The sequence below is a fragment of the Notothenia rossii genome (genome assembly GCF_949606895.1).
Source record: "Notothenia rossii genome assembly, chromosome: 4".
In the NCBI taxonomy this organism is placed as follows: domain Eukaryota; kingdom Metazoa; phylum Chordata; class Actinopteri; order Perciformes; family Nototheniidae; genus Notothenia; species Notothenia rossii.
The window spans coordinates 93488837-93509951 of NC_136902.1; the positions used below are offsets into that span (position 1 = coordinate 93488837).

The window sequence follows — 21115 nt, forward strand, 5'->3', positions numbered from 1 at the left end:
AATAAACATTTCTTCATATATATTTTTTCAAGTTAGTTTTTGTTAATTCATTGTAAATTATATAATTTTTTTATTTGATATATTTAATTATTATTTTCTTATTTCAATTATTTTTTTGTTTTTACATTATTTTATTCTTACTTTTTTTTTCTTATTTTCTTATTTTACTTCTTATTTTATTATATTTGTTATTTGAAAACACTATTATATTAATAATAGTATTTTCAATCACAAAAAACAAATGATTTTTTCCAAGATTATTAAATCTTTCATGATTATTTTATTTAACTATTTTTATTTGTAATTCCTAATGAATTTTTTTTATGATGTTATTATTTGTTTTGTCCAATTCTTGTTATGTCCCTCAGAATACAAAGTCATTCAAACAAGCTGCACCTTTACCAGCTTTGAGAACACTTTAATGATCAATCATGATAAAGAAGTATTATTACAAACAAAAACATTTTCCACAACTTTCAAAACCCGTCTGACCGTTTCATCTTTATATATCTATTATTATTATTATTATTAATATTGTAATTATTATTTATTTTAATAGCGATAGTGTTTTAAATGTTTTCACCACAGGGGGCAGTGAAATGATGTTTAAAAGAAAATCTCTAATCCCATGATGCATTGCGGCCATTCGTTTCTAGCTTCCGTTCCTCAGAAGCTATACGTTGCTAACAGACGTTGATGCAGATGTTATACCGAATGTAATGTGTTTAAGAGACTTTTAAAACACATACAAAGAGTTAGTTTATCCTTGGAGGGTGATTTATCCGTGCTTTTTTCCGTTAAACCGTGTTTTTGTTGCCTCCCGTTCTTTGTTCGTAGCTTTGTATACCACGTGGCTGATCGGTAAACACAAGTAAAGGCATTAAAGGGAGATTCGTGTGTTTTAACGGCAGTGTTTTATCAAGGAGACGAAAGACTAAGGAACCAGGACGAAGAGGAGAGAGAGGTAACGTGTGTGTGTGTGTGTGTGTGTGTGTGTGTGTGTGTGTGTGTGTGTGTGTGTGTGTGTGTGTGTGTGTGTGTGTGTGTGTGTGTGTGTGTGTGTGTGTGTGTGTGTGTGTGTGTGTGTGTGTGTGTGTGTGTGTGTGTGTGTGTGTGTGTGTGTGTGTGTGTGTGTGTGTGTGTGTGTGTGTGTGTGTGTGTGTGTGTGTGTGTGTGTGTGTGTGTGTGTGTGTGTGTGTGTGTGTGTGTGTGTGTGTGTAAAAGCTGCAGGGTAGCTTGTGAATTTACTCCAGGTGGAACTAGTCTTATTTAACACTTGATTATATTTCACATCATTCATCCAGATCTGTAAAGTAACTAATTGTATTAAATGCATGTAGTGGAGTAAAAGTACCATTTATCTCTGAACTGTTCTAAATGTACAAAGTAGCATTTAAATAGAAATACTCGAGTAAAGTAAAAGTACCTCTAAATGGTACGTAAGTACAGTTCTTGATTAAATGTACTTAGTTACTTCTCACCTCTGCTATGACCCTACGAAGTAGCTGTAGATTTGTTTAGTTGTGTCTGTCGGTTGTATTGAGTTGTCTTGTTTTGTGTCAGCTGTATTTGTGTTGATTATTTCAGAGACACAGCCTGAGAAGGAGCACTGAGAGCAGCATGGAGGAGAATAAAAAGACCCCTGGAGCTCAGGTCAGTGTGCACTTCATCACAATATATTCCTAACACTGTTATCCCCAAATGAAAGATCACAACCTGTTTAGAAAATACAATATGAATACACAATATGGTCAGATATAGGTTAGAACGTTGTTGTACATACGACACGATAACACTTTATTGGTCAGATTAAGTCTGAAATGTGACATGCATAGTGTAACAGCAGCTCCATGTGTAACATCAACATAAACAAATATCAAGACACAATACATGAACAACAAACATGTAACATAACAGCAGGATCAGTGAGAGAAAACCTGCTCAAAGAGCCTTCAGCGTGCATCTGATCTGGATTCAGCTCTGTATTTACTGAGAGGACTGACTGGAGCACAAAGGAGGCTTCAGTCTGACTTTATTGAATCTCCATTAGATGGTAGCAGTTCATATTCTCTGTTCAGAGCATGCTTTGGGTCCCAGATGATGTTGTTGGACAGCCTTTCAGGTTATTATGGTCTGCTCATTCAGGAAGTCTCTGACAGGGTGGACCAACAATATTTGAGCGGATTTTTAACAGGTGGAGAAGTTTTGATTTTAAAGCTGTTGACAAACACTTACCAGGTAGCTTTGCAGTACTGCAGAATAGACACAATCACAGGTGTAAAGTAGGGCGGCATGGTTTGGGGAAATAATCTAATTGCGATTTTTCTCCACAGATATTGCGATTTGATTTGCAATACTTGTTTTTAAGCAACCCAGCGGAAGTTTATTGTAAAATGCGGCTATATCTCCGGCTAGGAAGGTTGTATCAACGTGCTCCCGTCTCTAGCACCCCTGCAGACCGAGCTACGAGAGAAAGAACTAAACTTACATGAAACTTCCGTTGGGTTGCTTTAAAGTCAAGCTTCAGTTTAAGATTCACCCTGTAATAGATATAAAACATGTGAGCATTACTAACCTGACTCAGATGGTTTGATTCACCAAACCAGCTAGGAAAGCTCCATTGGATCGAGCTAGCTGACCGCACCTCCCATAGACTAGACGGGACCCGAGAATTGTCACTGTGAGTAAGCACTGTTCCCCGAACCTAGAATTTATGACAGTTAAATGCCGACCTAGACACTTTCCGAGGGAGTTGTAATGTTGTATTGATAACTGCAGTATATATTCCACCAGATGCCAATGCTAGCGCGGCGCTAAGTCAGCTACATGATACTATTAGCAGTCAACAAAGCATGTATCCTGAGACTGTCCACATCATTGCGGGGGACTTTAACCATGCCAACTTAAAGGTAGTGCTTCCCAGACTCTACCAGCATGTTAAATGTGGCACGAGGGGGGATAAAAAACTGGGCAAGGTCTACACTAATATTAACCTGTTAAGCCCCAAGGTCCCCACCGGCGGGGACCCTGTTTCAGTTTTTTCACGACACTGTGTCTCAGGGCATCTTAATATTTAAAAACCTATTAATGTGTTATACCAGATTAACGAGAAGAATCTCAGCTAACTGACGATACAAACCATTTTAACCAAAACAAAACCCAAGTCTCATAAGAAGCATCTAAATGACCCCTGAGCGAAAAATGCTAACAGACTTTGGCACAGAACTCAAGATAAAGATACCCTTATTACTTATCGTAGCTGCACATACAAGATATCCGATTAAAGCTGAGGTTCCACAGATTATTTAGGTATATAGTATCATCACTGAGTGATCCGAACTCGCGACAGGGGAAGCAAACAGACTTCACAACACGCACCTTTACGGAGCTTTTAGGGAGATCGTCTCACCGTAGCTGTCAATCTGATCAAAAGACGTGTTCAATGGCATTAAAACGAGAAAAAAAGCGGCTGAATCGGTTAATCCATAGGTTGATAATGTGTCTGTGTAATAATGTTTTTCATTTATAATCCATAATTCCATTTTTATGTAAAAATCGGAGAGGAAAAGTTAGCTTCTTATGGTAGCCACCAGAGTTATCGCAGCTTCCGGTCTTTGCTATGCGGCAGTCTAACACACACACATTACCAAATAAGGACTATGTGGGAGTTCCCCTCGATTCCATTGGCTTTGACGGTTGGAAAGAGATGTCACATGTCAAAATCGACCAAGGGGGGCCAGAGATATGGAAAATCCACCCAAATGACCCCAGAAGAGGGTTTTTTTGCTAAATCTGTCTAAAAAGGTCAAATATCACTTGTTTTGCATCAGTCTTGATACAGGGTACATGTTGTACTTTGGATTCCTAAAGCTTTTATTCACTATCCCATCATCCAAGGTTAGTTTTCACTATAAGTACAAAATATCTTTTGGACGGACACTATAAGTTACAGTTTTTTACCATGTTCAATCTACATTTTCTTTAAAATAAAAAACATCTATATTGATTCTGACTTTTCTACATCCAACTCACAGGTTTATCATTGCTTTGAGAAAAAAGATGATTAATTTAACCCTTTTAGAAGTAATAACCGGAAAAGCATGACATGTGCCCTTTAAATAAATAAATGTTGTTCTCAAAAACAATTTCTTGAATTTTTTTTAGTTGCCTAGGAAAACACCCAAAACGGCCGATTTTCATATTTTTCACATTCTGTGTTCCACCTCTAAATCTCAATGAATTTTCCCCAAACTTTGCAAAAGTTATTTTTATGTGTGTCTGAACAAAATGCAACCCCAGACAGTTTGATATGTTGAGATTTATGCATTGCAATTTGATGCACCCTAGTGTGTCTGCTGCTGAGTCTATCCCTACATCTGGGACAGTCAATGTTGTGTATGTGTGTGTATATATATATATATATTAGGGCCGGGACTTTAACGCGTTAATTAAGATTAATTAATTACACATAAATTAACGCATTTTAATCGCACTTATTTTTGCACCGCGGAACGTTTCTCACTGGATGAGTTTCAGGGGTACCGATTATACTGGAGCACCAACTAACGTTCATGACTTCAGACAACAACAAATCACAGTGAACAATAGTCAAACATGAACGAAGAAGCTGATGAGACCGCTTTGGCTGGCCCCGTGGATGGGACATTTTGTTTTAAAAAAACGGACGGATGGAAGCATCGATAAGAGCACGGTTGTTTGCAAATTATGCAAAAAGGAATTCGCATATCACCGCAGCATATCAAGCCTCAAGTATCACCTCAATGCAAAACGTATAGCAGCTAGCGTGGACGTTAGCCCGACTCGGAGTACAAGGACCCACACCCAATTCGCGTTGATCAAACCGTGGCCTTTGCAACAGAGAGATTTTATTTTTCATCAGGATATTGGAAGAATAGGAGGGATTGAGGTCAATCACTGGAACTTTTTTATTTTATTTTAAATGGTACAGTACACTTTAAAAAAACTATAAAAAACAGTGTTATAGTTTACAGAAGGTCTACCTACTAGGCTTGGGCGGTATCATTTTTTTCATACCGTCATACCTTGCTGACATCATACCGTGGTATACGGTATATGACGGTATGACTTGGGTCGACTTGAGCGAGGTGGCGTTCGGCGGCAAATAGATGTTTCGAACGGTATATTATATGTTCGGTGTAAAATGCAGCCGGAGCCGGTAGACGCTCGCAAAGTGCCGCGACATGCGCGCAAGTGCAAAACAAGGGCTGCATACATGACACATTGTGCAAATGGCACATTTTGAGATCGGATACAGGACGCGTTTGTAGATGTCCGACGCTGTTTCCATTGTGAGCTAAGTTAACAATATATCATCATACATAAACATTTTCCGGGAGTAAATACTTGACTTATTGAATAAAGTTTGCTATATTCACTAACTAGTTTGGCAATATTATTCCGTGCATGTGTTAAAAACCTTATTTCCATTTGATTCATTGGATTACTCGCGTGAAAGTTTAGCACGTAAACGCTTTCGTTTTTAAAACAGTCCGACCTCGACTACAAAACCATCAACCAGTTGCATAGGATTAAAAAATGTCAACACTCACTCACCCCGTCTTAAACATTCCCAAAGAAGTGCATCTGTCTCTCGTTGTGCTGGATGAAGTCACTGGCGACGAGTAAACCCAAAATAGTCCCAAACAGGCGCAGAGGCAGTTTTCTTTTTTACTAGTTGTCCGAGTTCGGGGCCGGCAAATGCTGCCGCCATCTTGCTCAGTTCAGCTCTGTGCTGAGCTCTGAGAGCGGGAAAGACTGACTGCCCTCCCCTGCCCTCTGCTGGCGCGTGCTGTGCATTACAACCAATGTCGTCCCTGTCAAAACTCCGTGTCAGTGTAATAGACAAGTTTACGCGACAAACCACGGGTAGCGCCATAACCCTACACAAATGCACTTCATTTCCGCCGGAAGTCTTTTGCACAGCGTCTGTCGGTGTAAACCGGTGTAAACAGTCAGACGGGCACTGGTGTAAACACAGCGATTTCGATGCTAACAGTGATGCTAGCTTGGGAACACGATTCTACTTCTTTGACTGGAGATGGCGTTACTCTCCCCCACCCGAATTCAGTGCAAAACTGGGAGGATAACATGACGACGTGGCCCAGCATAAAACCAAAATAAACTGCCTTATTTAGGTCATGCCCACAGGAGCCAACAGTTGTCTGTTGTTTACATAATGTACAATTTACATGATCTCTTTATGCTGTGCAATATATCATATGTGCCTGTACTGTTTGAGTGAAAATAAAGTTTGATGTAATTTAATTTCATTATTGCACTGTTATTGCATTATTGCATTTCATATGTTCCTTAGAGTGCTACAATTTCTTTTAACACAGTTCATCATTCATATTAAGCTCATACTGTACATAAATAACACTGAATTAATTAATTGTTTAGAGGAAACTAAAGAAATGGCTTCAACAAGAAAGATCACATGTTTAATCCTAACAGGTATTACAAATTAAAATATAAAAGCAGCCCACACAATTACATCACTATGAAAATATTCATATATAATATTAAAAAATACAATGCATGCAGTATTTGTTGTGTTTATCTGTATTTAATGAACAACATGGCTGGGTGCTGGGTGCTGGTTTGTGGTCGTAGCACTCTCTATCTAACCACTCGTTCAGGTGCTTTCTCGAGTGATTGCAACCAACTACCGCACACGTAGTTCCCGAACCACTTTTCTTCATGTTGTAATTGTTATATCCTCTTTGTCTCTGCGATATCAGTGCTTTGTCGCCACAACGGAGCTAGCTAGCAAAACAAACCCAGTCCGCCAAAACGGAAGTGCATTGCATCGAAGGGAGGAGTTCAGGATGTAGAGCGGAAACGGCTCAATAACTTGTGTATAGAATGAAACGCATCTGTGATTTGGCGCACAGTCTGTGACGTCACGGTATTGAAAATCATACCGACGGGATTTCGAAATACCCTGGTATACCGTAATACCGTCATACCGCCCAAGTCTACTATAGGCTACCTGAATCTCTGAAATGTACTATATTCCTAAATATGCTATTGCTACACTTTATGGCAAAAATTGCACTTTTCTGTTGGTCTTGGTTAAGGACCACCTTGAAAAAAATAAACAATGTTTTGTTGCTTAAGCTTATGTGTTCAGTCATTATTCAATGGTATACTAAAATCCATGTGAAAAAAATTGCTTCTCACTGTTCTCAGGTCAAATATTTATGTGATTAAAAATGCGATTAATTTCGATTAATTAATTACAAAGCCTCTAATTAATTAGATTAATTTTTTTAATCGAGTCCCGGCCCTAATATATATATATATATATATATATATATATATATATATATATATATATATATATATATATGCCACTGTTATTAATACTGACACATAACTTTGCACTAAGGTGTGTCTGCTGCTGAGCCTATCCCTACATCTGGGACAGTCAATGTTGTATTATTATTTTATATATATATATATATATATATATATATATATATATATATATATATATATATATATATACACACACACACACACACACAGTGGGGCAAAAAGGTATTTAGTCAGCCACCAATTGTGCAAGTTCTACCACTTAAAAAGATGAGAGGCCTGTAATGTAAACGTAGACAATATGTATGTATGTATGTATGTATGTATGTATATATATGTATATATAATAATACACAATTGACTGTCCCAGATATAGGCAATTTGGGGTGAAGTGTCTTGCCCAGGGACACAACAACATGCTGACTGCAGTGGGGTTTGAACCTGTGCTCCCCTGATCCGAACACCAATGCACCCAACCACTGCGCCACAGGCCTCCCAACAAGTCATTGTATAGTTTATCAACGACGACACATTTTTCTTTTCTTTTTAATTGAAGGCCTGTTGGATTTAACCAGCTCACTTAGCACTCCCAGAAGCCCAGCCTGAAAGGTATTTTGTTGCTCCATCTGGCGCACCTCCATCTGGCGCACCTCCACCTGGCGCGCCTCCGAGTCAGCGCGCAATCACCATGAGCAGCTGGTCCTACAATTCCTGGGCCTTGTGTGAATGCAGCAGCAGTTCGTCGTGCATCTCCTTGTTGGCCATGGCATGCCGGTCCTCATTGTCCTTGCTGACCATGGCACGCAGGTCATCCATCACCATGATAGTGTCAGGGAAGCTGTCATCCCGTGCCCGCTTTCCTAAGAGGAGATATAAGCAAGATACGAGATCAGTTTAATCGCCAAGTAGTTTTACAACATACTAGGAATGTGTTTACCAGTCGGTTGTCAACAGAGACAACATTGGACATGGTATAGGCAGGGACAGTATACACAATGCAGGTTTAAAGTATAAGAAAGGATCAAATAGCTGATGCTCAAAGTGCCCTTTTTTATTGTTTTTTGCTTGATGTATGCTTGAACTTTGTTTTATTTGGTCAAAAAATTATTACGAGTTTTCTTACCGGAAGTCATGTGACCTCTAACCCCGGATGTTCACGTTTGTGTGAGAGAGTGAAAAGGGCACGAAAAGTGTAAACGATATATGATCACGGTGTTTCATAATTGTACCAAGAAATAAATAAACGTGATTAGTGGACATCAGTTCGATGCGTAACCTCCTTTCAAGGCCAGAGTAGTTACAGTGTGTTTATATGTACCTTTGCGTTTGGTTGGAAAGGGAGATGATTTCCGGAGGGGAAAGCTCACTAGTTTCCAATCCAATGGGAAACACCTCGTCGCCTGAAACACACGGTTAGTGCCATGAGTTAGTGAAGCAAATTACAGAACATTGCACACTTATTAACAAGTCAAAACGTTTTCATAGCGGCCGAGAATAGCTAGCGAGCTAGCTAGATGTTATTAGCTTGCTCGGTTCCGGCCTGCTAACAGTGTTACCCAATTCAGATTAGCATTGCTAACTCGATCTACCGAGCAAATAAAAGTACATCTGAGATAGGGGTGTAACTAGTGCTGCGTACCGGTACGCCGAACCGGTACTGGACTTGTAAAAAGTTTCGGTTCAAGTCCGGTTAAAACCGGAACGTCGGGAACCGGTACTTACGTATATTCTCCTTTTTGTTCTAAACAATCTAAAACCTTCCATAGATCGAGAAATTTGCGCTGAGAAAAGACGAAAAACATTGTTTTGGCTTCTGATATGGCGGCCATTACTGAACTCACGAAGTCTCGCAAAATATCGCAACTGCTCGCGAGATCTGTGTGACGTCAAGGGAAGCTGGCTTAGACATAGTGGACACTGACAGCGTGGGATGCTGGTTGCCATATATGGTAGTGTAGCTAAGCTAACTCCTTTGTATGTATGGTTATATAGAGTCTGCCGAAAGAGCAACACTTCACCCAGACAATGTCAATATGCTGTTGTTCTTGAACAAGAACACATAGACTTGTACTCTTGCATATTGAGTCTTGTATGTACATCACTATGTATGTAGTTGTGTTGTGTAGTTAGTAACACATGTAGAGTTCTAGAAAAGACATGGTGTAGACACAAGTTGGAAGGGGGCACAATAAACCTGACGAGTTTGAATTTGAGTTGATTATGAGTTTATTTTCAATTGATAATTAGCTCACAATAAATTCACTTTAGTTACTCACACAACTTGACACAAGTCCGGACTTATAAGTCCGGACCTGAACCTGAACCTCTGGACTTGAGTCCGGACCTGAACCTGAATGTGAGTCCAGGTACACAGCACTAGGTGTAACGGTTCACAGCATTCACGGTTCGGTATGTACCTCGGTTTGGGGGTCACGGTTCGGTACATCAAGAAAAAGCAAAAAAAAATCCCAAATGTATAATTCCATGTTTGTTGTTATTTATTTGGAATAGTATTGCAAGTTTCAGTTTAAAAAATAAGGAACTCTTAACATTTAGAATAATTAACAGTATTACATTGTTAAAAACAAACAGTACCACACACACTCATATGCCCAGATTACCTATAATGGCTGATGTCAAACAAAAAGGTTCAATAAACTGTAAAACTAAAAAGAATGTCTTGAAAATATTACAAAATAAATAATAAGATAGTGTTTCAATCACAATCAATAAAAGCTGGGGTCCTCCACTATTGCATAAGGGTGCATAGCAGTTGAAAAACATATGCCAAAAGCTTCCGTTATTTATTTTGGTCTCTCGGCTTTCACGTGTATTGGCTTCTTAAAAACAGCGGGGAGAAGCTGTTGAACTGCTGCTGTATTTTGCCGGGTTCCGGTGATTGCCAAATCTGGGTAATCCCTTCTAATATGATTTAGCATGTTTGGCGTGTGTTACCATTAGTATACCTCATCGCTGTCGAACAACACAGCCACACCGTCCTCGTCCGATCCACCACCCGAAATGTTCCCACACAGCTGATTTAAAAGAAGCAGGTGGTTCTTCTAGCTCCTGTGTGTTATCTGAACCCGCCATACTAACACATTTTGTTAGTTTTGTTGTGTTTTCTTGTTCTTCATTTGTTGTTTAAGGGCGGCTGGCAAACAGCTTTTAGGCGCAATACCGCCCCCTGGATTATATATAGTGTAGTGGATACTGCCCTGAATGACAGACTTTTTTCCCACTCGTAAAAAAAAGGTTATCGGTTATCGTTACACCCCTAATCTGAGACCAGTATTGTGCAGATTAAAACAGTAAAGTGCATGTAGTATATTTTACCTTCGATTAGTGCCATGAGTTAGTGAAGCAAATTACAGAACATTGCACACGTATTCACAAGTCAAAACGTTTTCATAGCGGCCGAGAATAGCTAGCTAGCTGTTAGCCAATTCAGCCTAGAATGGCTAGCTCAATCTACCGAGCAAATAAAAGTACATATATGACCAGTATTGTGCAGATTAAAACAGTGCAGTGCATGTAGTATATTTGACCAAATTCGTCGTCGTCGTTGGGCAATTCAACCGCCATTTCAGCCTCCCACCTCATCGCGCCAGAATTGATCGTCGAAGCTGTGCCGGAGAATGAGGGTCTGTGGCCGAGCAGGGCATCCAAGCGATCGTACCACTTGCTGGTCTTCCGACCGTTACCACTCTTGTTGTTGTGGTCTTTTATTTTTTTGTAGTCCTGCTTCAGTTTCTTTATTTTGTCCCGGCACGACTTAGCGCTGTGGACGATTCCCATGGCCTCTAACTTTACCGAAATACAGTCGTACATTTTCGCGTTGGAAACTGCTTTTCCAACGCAAATATATCGTAATTCTGATGAACTGTTGTGGGAAAAGTACTCCGGTGTGAACGCGCCAACTGTTGCTTGCAGATGTTGTGCTCTCAAAATGACGTTTCGTACAGACACAACACAGTTTAGACAATAATTTGACCAAAAAAACAAAACACAAGACTAACGGAGCATACTGAGACCCGCAGTGACAGGATGCCATCTCCCTCTGTCTCCTGTATATACCAGAGGTGGGAGTAAGTCATACATGTGCAAGTCTCAAGTTACTGGGGTGAGAGTCAAGCAAGTCAAGTCATACGAAATCCTGATGAATAACCCTAGTTTCCACATTTAAATCAATTAAAAGACGGTGGTTATGAAAAGTAGAGTTTTATTTTCAACATTAGCAACAATGGAGAGTGGGGCTCTGAAATCATAAAACAGGTAATATTGGGAATAATCAGGCAGTACGATATGTGTGTGTAGAGGCGTGTGTTGTTAAAACGTAGCAGCCTGCAATCGCTATTGATCTGTTCTAGTGAAGGTAAACACAGTGAAGTAAAAGGCACAGCTCTTTGCAGCTGGTGCTGCTCTTCTCAGATTCTGCTGAGTTACACGTTACTGCCTCCTGGTGCTGCAGATATTTCATGAAGTGAAGGAGGTTTTCCTTCTATAAAACAGCTGTGGGCAGCAGATACTGTGAGAGTCACGGACACAAATTCATAGATCAAGGCAGACTGGTTCACAGACTCTCCTGTTTTGCCGATCCGTTGCTTAAACAAATAGCTCTCCTGGCCGAAATGTCCCTAAAATGAAGTCCGACATCGAAAAATATCTCAAATAATGTATGCACTGCCATTTCCCCACAAACATAACAATCTGCAATGAAACGTCTGTCTCCTATGCACTCCACTTCCTACTTGGCACACTGGTAACTTTCTCCTGCAAACAAGTTACTTTCTCTGACTCTTTGTTTTCATTGCCCTTTAGGGGCTTCCTACAATACAAATGCACATATTTTATTTTAGAAAGTAAAGTCCTTTCGAGTCGTCTGTCTCAAGCCTAAGTCAAGTCTCAAGTCATGAATACCAAGTCAAAGTCAAGTCGAGGATGTTATCAATGTTAGTCAAGCAAGTCCCAAAGCACACAAATATGTGATTCGAGTCAAGTCATGTGACTCGAATCCCCCACCTCTGGTATTTACTGTGGTTAGAATGTTGCTGTTACTGTATCTAATATAATACAAATGTAATAAACACAAACGGTTAGTAAAACTAGTATTTTGTTAACTCAAGGTTCATATTAAGTGAGTTTTTATTGTGTTAACTGTATGTATTTATGCTTTTTAGATTTACTTTCTTTCTTTCTTTGTCCGTCTGTTCTAGAAACTGAAAGGAAGAGAGAGACGTCACAGCTGTCAGCAATGTGAAAAATCCTTTACAACATCAGCACATTTAAAGGGCCACCTGCGTATTCATACAGGAGAAAAAACGTACAGCTGCGAAGAGTGTGGGACAACATTCACTAAATCTGGTAATCTCAAAGCACATCAACGTATTCACACTGGAGAAAGACCGTACAGCTGTGAAGACTGTGGGACAACGTTCAAGACTTCAAATGAACTCAAATCACATACACGTATTCACACAGGAGAAAAACCGTACTGGTGTAAAGAGTGTGGGAAAACGTTCACTCAATCAGGTGTTCTCCAAAAACATCAACGTATTCACACAGGAGAAAAACCGTACTGGTGTGAAGAGTGTGGGAAAACGTTCACTGCATCAGGTGATCTCAAAAAACATCAACGTATTCACACAGGAGAAAAACCGTACTGGTGTGAAGAGTGTGGGAAAACGTTCACTCAATCAGGTGTTCTCCAAAAACATCAACGTATTCACACAGGAGAAAAACCGTACTGGTGTGAAGGGTGTGGGAAAACGTTCACTGCATCAGGTGATCTCAAAAAACATCAACGTATTCACACAGGAGAAAAACCGTACTGGTGTGAAGAGTGTGGGAAAACGTTCACTGCATCTGGCGATCTCAAAAAACATCAACGTATTCATACAGGAGAAAAACCGTACAGCTGTGAGTTGTGTGGGAAGACATTCAAGGAATCGGGTAATCTAAAAAAACATATACGTATTCACACTGGAGAAAAACCGTACAGTTGTGAAGAGTGTGGGAAAACATTCAGGGAATCAGGTAATCTAAAAACACATCAACGTATTCATACTGGAGAAAAACCGTACAGCTGTGAAGAGTGTGGGACAACATTCACTCAATCAGGTGATCTCCGAAAACATCAACGTATTCATACTGGAGAAAAACCGTACAGTTGTGAAGAGTGTGGGAAAACATTCAGGGAATCGGGTAATCTAAAAAAACATCATCGTATTCACACAGGAGAAAAACCGTACTGGTGTGAAGAGTGTGGGAAAACATTCACTTCATCAAGTGATCTCCAAAAACATCAACGTGTTCATACTGGAGAAAAACCGTACTGCTGTGAAGAATGTGTGAAAACGTTCACCACATCAGGTGCTCTCCAGACACATCAACGTATTCACACAGGAGAAAAACCGTACAGTTGTGAAGAGTGTGGGAAAACGTTCACTCAATCAGGTGATCTCCAAAAACATCAACGTATTCACACAGGAGAAAAACCGTATAGCTGTGAAGAGTGTGGGAAAACATTCAGGGAATCAGGTAATCTAAAAAAACATCAAAGTATTCACACAGGAGAAAAACCGTACTGGTGTGAAGAGTGTGGGAAAATGTATTCTCAAAGTTCTCACCTTAGGCTCCACGAGCGAATGCACACCTTATAGTTTTGAACAACTATGAGAGCCAAGCTAGCTGTTTCCTCTTCCTGATGTCCTGAGAGCTGTATTTTTATATTTGAAGAGTCAGTCTCGTTTGATGTCCCTGGACAAGCCCTGAGGTCCTCTTCAGCTTTTTAAATATTCCTAAAGTCCTCCAAAATAAAATGGGTCAGGCTTTTATCCACTACGCTCCCAAACTGTGGAACACCAGGAAATATCAGAGAGGCTCAGTGGACATTTTTCAACGCCTGCTAAAGACACATCTCTTTTTATTAGCAACCCCCCACTTTAAATGGTCTTTTATTCTTTATTTACCTACTTTTATATTGTTTCATTTATGATATAGGGAGGGTTTTGTCTTGCATTAGTTATTTAACAGTTTCAATAGCAACATTTATTCTTACGTTGGTTTCTTTATATTTAAATCGTTGAACCTGTATTCGAATGATGTCGTTTTTATTACTATTCATTTGTATTTGTATTTCTGTTGTACCTATATGTTAACTTTATTTTTATAGGGTTTTATATTGTTGCATCTATTCACTTGTCTTGTGTTTTATCTTTCCAAGATAAATCATAATCCTTCTCCTTTGGGCTGCTTGTGTGACGTGTGCAGCATGTGTAGTGTGGTGTCTCCGTGTGAGACCTGTTAGTTTCACTTGTTCATTGTTAGGAGAAGTGCTCCAGTTTCTTTGTGCATTGAGTACTTCAGTCACTTTCTTTTAGGAGAAAGTTGTTCTCAGTTCATCTTAAGTTTGTTTTGTAAATTGGCTGGTGAGCCTTCTTCCTTTTCAAAAAAATAAACATCTACTAATTTTGCCAAATCAGTTTCCTCTCTCCCGGATATTTTTATATTTTGTTACTTCCCTTTGTACCCCGAGTTTAGGAGGGAACGTAACACTGTATTTAATTTGTTATTATCATACCTTTTACCTCCTTGTGTTTCTTAACCTGTTAAAATGTTATATTTAGCTGCATGTATCTGTAAAGGTCTTAACACCTCAGGGGACTTTCTTGTCGTTTATTGAACTATGAAGAAATGTTTTACTATGCCGTGTTTCAACCATGGTTTTCTTATAGCCTTGTTATTCCATTTATAAAACATTATATATCCAGGGTTAAACTGCTAGCCTCGTTAAGCTGCAATAATTACATTAACATAACATAACTGTCTGCAATGAAACATCTGTTTCCTATGCATTCCACTTCCTACTTGGCGCACTGGTAACTTTATCTTGCAAACAAGTTACTTTCTCTCACTCTTTGTTTTCATTGCCCTTTAGGGGCTTCCTACAATACAAATGCAAAAAATTTATTTTAGAAAGTAAAGTCCATTCGAGTCATCTATCTCAAGCCTAAGTCAAGTCTCAAGTCATGAATACCAAGTCAAAGTCAAGTCGAGGATGTTATCAATGTTAGCCAAGCAAGTCCCAAAGCACAAAAATATGATTCGAGTCAAGTCATGTGACTCGAATCCCCCACCTCTGGTATTTACTAGAGGTGCACCGAATGGGAAATTCTTGGCCGATACCGAAAATAGGAAACAGTTGGCCGAAAACCGAATGCCGAAAGGCCGAAAATGATTAATAGAAATATATATATATATATATATATATATATAATGTATACATTTTTTTACCAATGTTGTTCAGCTGCCTGATTATGGAAAAATAAATGATTATGGCAAAACTTAACTTAAATAATAATCACTATTATGGGTCCATAAAACATTTATTCAGCACTTTTGAATGCATACAGTACATTAATCCCAAGTCAAGTGCATTTTCTTTTCTCTGTAGGATAACTACAACAAAGTGCATTCAGAACAAAGCCAAGGTGCTCTAAAACTGCATAAACATCTAGGCCAGTAGGCCTACAACAAAATAGTGTAAATAAATACTGTCACAGTCAGGCCTTCAACAACAAAGAATGCACCTATAAGTGCATGCATACAAATGTGCAAATTGGATAAATCCACATGAATGTAACTATTTACAAATGAATTTCAAGAATCTGTAAATAAGGCTGTCTGTCCTCATGAGCAAAGTAGTAAACATTGTATAAAGATACATAAAGTGAAAACTGGACACAAAATCCACAATCAATTACAAATTAAATTACAATTTCAAGAATCTGCAAATAAGGTGGTCTGTCCTCATGAGCAATGTAAACAACATAGTATCATTTAGATACCGAAAGTACAATATATTGAAAACTGTGCTGCTGTCATTTCCCCCTAATGATAACCTGAGATGGTGAATTATAACTCACAATGAAATTGTTCAGGAAAGTGGGTATAGAGTAGACATGTAGGACTAGATAAGCTTATGATAAGCCAGCCTTGTCTACTTATTAAGGGAAAGTGGGAGGTTCTTTTTAATGAACAGTAGCTTCTCTGCTTTATCAGCCATAAGTCTGTTCCTCTTCTTATCAAGCACATGAAAGGCAGCGCTGAACAGTCTCTCGCTGTCAGTGCTTGTGATTTGATCTTACTCCGTATATTTGTCCGGGTGTTTTGATTTCAAGTGGTGGAGTAATCCCGAAGTGGTGAAAGTCTTTGCAGTTACACCCCTCGAGAAATGTCAGCTGAACACGTTTTACAAATCGCAATCCGCGCCTCTTTCTCTGATATTTTTAAATATCTCCAAGCGGCAGACATGTTGGCTGTGAGCCAGCCGCGAGCATGGTCGCGCGCCGTGCTTGTCGCCGCGTTTTGATTACGTCATCACAACAACACGTTAGCTTACCAACGTAACCCTGTTCTCTGACATTCGGTGATATTTTTTCGGCCTTTTTAACAATTTTCGGCGGCCGAATATTCGGTGCATCCCTAGTATTTACTGTGGTTAGAATGTTGCTGTTACTGTATCTAATATAATACCAATATAATAAACACCAACAGTTAGTAAAAATTGTATTTTGTTAACTCAAGGTTTATATTAAGTGAGTTTTTATTGTGTTAACTGTATGTATTTATGCTTTTTCGATTTACTTTCTCTCTTTCTTTTTCCGTCTGTTCTAGAAACTGAAAGGAAGAGAGAAACGTAACAGCTGCCAGCAATGTGAAAAATTCTTTACAACATCTGCACATTTAAAGTGCCATCTGCGTATTCATACAGGAGAAAAACCGTACAGCTGTGAAGAGTGTGGGAAAACCTTCAGGGAGTCAGGTAATCTAAAAAAACATCAACGTATTCACACTGGACAGAAACCGTACAGCTGCGAAGAGTGTGGGACAACATTCACTAGATATGGTCATCTCAAAGCACATCAACGTATTCACACTGGAGAAAGACCGTACAGCTGTGAAGACTGTGGGACAACATACAAGACATCAAATGAACTCAAATCACATACACGTATTCACACTGGAGAAAAACCGTACAGTTGTGAAGAGTGTGGGAAAACGTTCACTACATCAAGTGATCTCCAAAAACATCAACGTATTCACACTGGAGAAAAACCGTACTGCTGTGAAGAGTGTGGGAAAACGTTCACTATATCAGGTTCTCTCGAATCACATCGACGTATTCACACAGGAGAAAAACCGTACTGGTGTGAAGAGTGTGGGAAAATGTTCACTACATCAAGTGATCTCCAAAAACATCAACGTATTCACACTGGAGAAAAACCGTACTGGTGTGAAGAGTGTGGGAAAATGTTCATTACATCAAGTGTTCTCCAAAAACATCAACGTATTCATACTGGAGAAAAACCATACTGCTGTGAAGAGTGTGGGAAAATGTTCACTACATCAAGTAATCTCCATAGACATCAACGTATTCACACTGGAGAAAAACCTTACAGTTGTGAAGAGTGTGGAAAAACTTTTACTGCATCAAGTGGTCTCCAAAAACATCAACGTATTCACACAGGAGAAAAAACGTACAGCTGTGAGTTGTGTGGGAAAACATTCAGGGAATCAGGTAATCTAAAAAAACATCAACGTATTCACACTGGAGAAAAACCGTACAGTTGTGAAGAGTGTGGGAAAACTTTCAGGGAATCAGGTGATCTCCGAAAACATCAACGCATTCATACCGGAGAAAAACCGTACAGCTGTGAGGAAAAAAATTCAGGGAATCAGGTAATCTAAAAAAACATCATCGTATTCACATTGGAGAAAAACCGTACTGGTGTGAAGAGTGTGGGAAAACGTATTCTCAAAGTTCTCACATTAAGCTCCACGAGCGAATCCACACTGCATAGTTTTGAACAACTATGAGAGCCAAGCTAGCTGTTTCCTCCTCCTGATGTCCTGAGAGCTGTATTATTATATTTGAAGAGTCTTTCTGAATTGAAGTCTGACTGACTCTGTGAATTTAAGTCTGTTAGTCTCGTTTGATGTCCCTGGACAAGCCCTGAGGTCCTCTTCAGCCTTTTAAATATTCCTAAAGTCCTCCAAAATAAAATGGGTGAGGCTTTTATCCACTACGCTCCCAAACTGTGGAACACCAGGAAATATCAGAGAGGCTCAGTTGACATTTTTAAATGCCAGCTAAAGACACATCTCTTTAGATTAGCTTTTTATTAGCAATCTCCCCACTTTAAATGGTCTTTTAGTCTTTATTATTTATCTACTTTTATATTGTTTCATTTATGATTCAGGAAGGTTTTTATCTTATATTAGTTATTTAACAGTTTCAATAGCAACATTTATTTTTACGTTGGTTTCTTTATATTTAAATCGTTTAACCTTTTTTAGAATAATGTCGTTTTTATTACTATTCATTTGTATTTGTATTTATGTTGTACCTATATGTTCACTTTATGTTATAGGGTTTTATATTGTTGCATCTATTCACTTGTCTTGTGTCTTATCTTTCTGAGATAAATCATAATTTTGTTTTCATAATCCTCCTCTGGGCTGCTTGTGTGATGTGTCCAGCATGTGTGGTGTGGTGTCTCTGTGTGACGGCCCGTCCACACAGCAGCATTACAAAAATCTTGAAAATCTTGGAGGTGGGCGTGTCTCAAAGCTTGGGGATTTTTTGCGACCAACAACCAATCACATAAATCTCCCGCCCCCGACATACAAAGCAAAAAACCCCGGGGATTTTATGTGAGCTATATATCACCCACTGTCTCTGCCACCTCCCTCCATGCCTGGTTCCTCCGGTTTGTATCCCGGTAAATAGTTCTGGTTGTAAAGAACCGGGTGATTTGCTACCGTAATTTCTCGTTTGGAATATGAGGAAATGAACTGCGGTATGTTTCTCCCAGCTTACACGTGGTTTGATTGGCTAGTGCTTGTACTGTCAGATTTGCATAAACGGGATTTGATTGGCTGACGCTTTCAAAAGTTGAACATTGCTCAACTTTTGAATCCTGGAAATCCTGGAAATCTTCGCTTTGCTTCCCCACAATGCAGTTCGGTGAAAAACGAGGCAAAGTGACGTCACCCCATTCAAAGTGAATGGGCAGAAGCGTGAAAATATTTTTTTAACGATGCTGTGTAGACGGGCCGTGAGACCTGTTAGTTTCACTTGTTCATTGTTACGAAATGTGCTACTGTTTATCTTTGTGCATTGAGTACTTCAGTCACTTTCTTTTAGGATAAAGTTGTTCTCAGTTCATCTTAAGTTTGTTTTGTAAATTGGCTGGTGAGCCTTCTTCCTTTTCAAAAAAAATAAACATTATCTACTAATTTTGCCTAATCAGTTTCCTCTCTCTCGGTTATTTTTATACTGTTACTTCCCTTTGTACCCCTAGTTTAGGAGGAAACGTAACACTATTTAATTTGTTATCATACCTTTTACCTCCTTGTGTTTCTTAACCTGTTAAAATGTTATTTATTTAGCTGCATGTATCTGTAAAGGTCTTAACATCTGAGGGGACTTTCTTGTCGTTTATTGAACTATGAAGAAATGTTTTACTATGCCGTGTTTCAAACCTCCTCCTATACCTCATTCACACCAACGCAACTCCGGTTCAAGCTCCGTGCTAGAGCTTTTCAGATTCAGATCAGAATCACTCATTATAGTGAAAAGACATAGAAGAAAGACTGATAACAGAGTTAGAAAGAGAAAGAAAAAGAGAGATAGGAAGAAGCTATCAAGTACAACACAGCAAGGACAGTTTAACAAGACAGACGTGGCTCTTAAAAGTGCCTTTGGGTTGTTTGGAAAAACCAAGGGTTATTTTTTGGAGAACAAATTGCAGGATCTGTTGAGAGAAAAAAACATCATTTAGAAACTCAAAACTAAACAAACAATGCCAGTGTAATTGATGTTGTTTACAACTTTTCTACTTGGCTAATAACCAATTAATGCTACTGTTGTCATTAAAAGGTATTTTCACACCATTGCAGAGCAAAATCACTGCCACCAGTCATTTAAATAAGTAATGTGTACAACATTTTTAAAAGTATTATTACTAATATTAATAATTAAAACACATGTATACAAAGTATTATTCATAATGTATAACCGCCAGTATTTGTTAATATAAGTAATTGTCAATACAAATATATATACTTGAACTTTAAATTGTGCAAGCAATACTTACTTAAACTAGTACTCGCCGTGAGCTAGCTAGTTCATTTGTTATATTTGGATAATGCCCTATATTATTTTGTTACTATACCCCTCAGAAAGGTGCCAGAAACAACATTGGCACCAATTACATTATTATTATTATTATTATTATTCATGGCTAAGTTTATCGTATTTCCTATAACTATGTGTTACCCATGCTCTTACCTTGATTCTGAAGAACTGCGACTCTCATCCAGGTTTGGTCATGTAAAGTGCAAAGGTATGCCGTCTTTACGACGGTACCTGAGGATTGTGGGTAATGTAATCGCAAAGCGGACAGGCATCGTCACAACAATAGCTGAGGATTGTGGGTAGTGTAGTGTCTTCGGCCATCCAAAACTCATAGAAAACTACTTGTTTCTCAGAATTGAAGGGGAAAACGTGACAAAAGCATTGTACACTAAAACCTATCAATGTCGTTTAATTAACAAGGATAATCTGGTGTTTTTGAGTTAATGAGTAATGCAGATATCACTGTAAATCCATAAACAATAAGGAGAATACTCACTTCCGGGTGGAACATTATCCCTTATCCAATGGGAAGGGTCGCTCAGCGCCTTAACT

The 21115-nt window shown here is 38.9% G+C and overlaps 1 protein-coding gene across 3 annotated transcripts; it reads left to right on the forward strand.

The window, feature by feature from the left end:
• Positions 1-428: 428 nt before the first annotated feature.
• On the forward strand, positions 429-19672 carry LOC307037531 (uncharacterized protein). 3 transcript variants are annotated; one of them, XM_079678483.1, is made up of 4 exons: positions 429-964; positions 1588-1653; positions 17038-17941; positions 18026-19672. In XM_079678483.1, exons 2-4 carry the CDS (start codon positions 1621-1623, stop codon positions 18109-18111), a joined length of 1023 nt encoding a protein of 340 aa, XP_079534609.1. In that variant the 5' UTR covers positions 429-964; positions 1588-1620; the 3' UTR covers positions 18112-19672. The 3 variants fall into 3 exon arrangements, with proteins under 3 accessions (XP_079534609.1, XP_079534608.1, XP_079534607.1); XM_079678482.1 differs by having other exon boundaries at positions 17038-19672; XM_079678481.1 differs by lacking the exons at positions 17038-17941; positions 18026-19672 and adding an exon at positions 12576-14842 and having other exon boundaries at positions 459-964.
• Positions 19673-21115: the final 1443 nt, after the last annotated feature.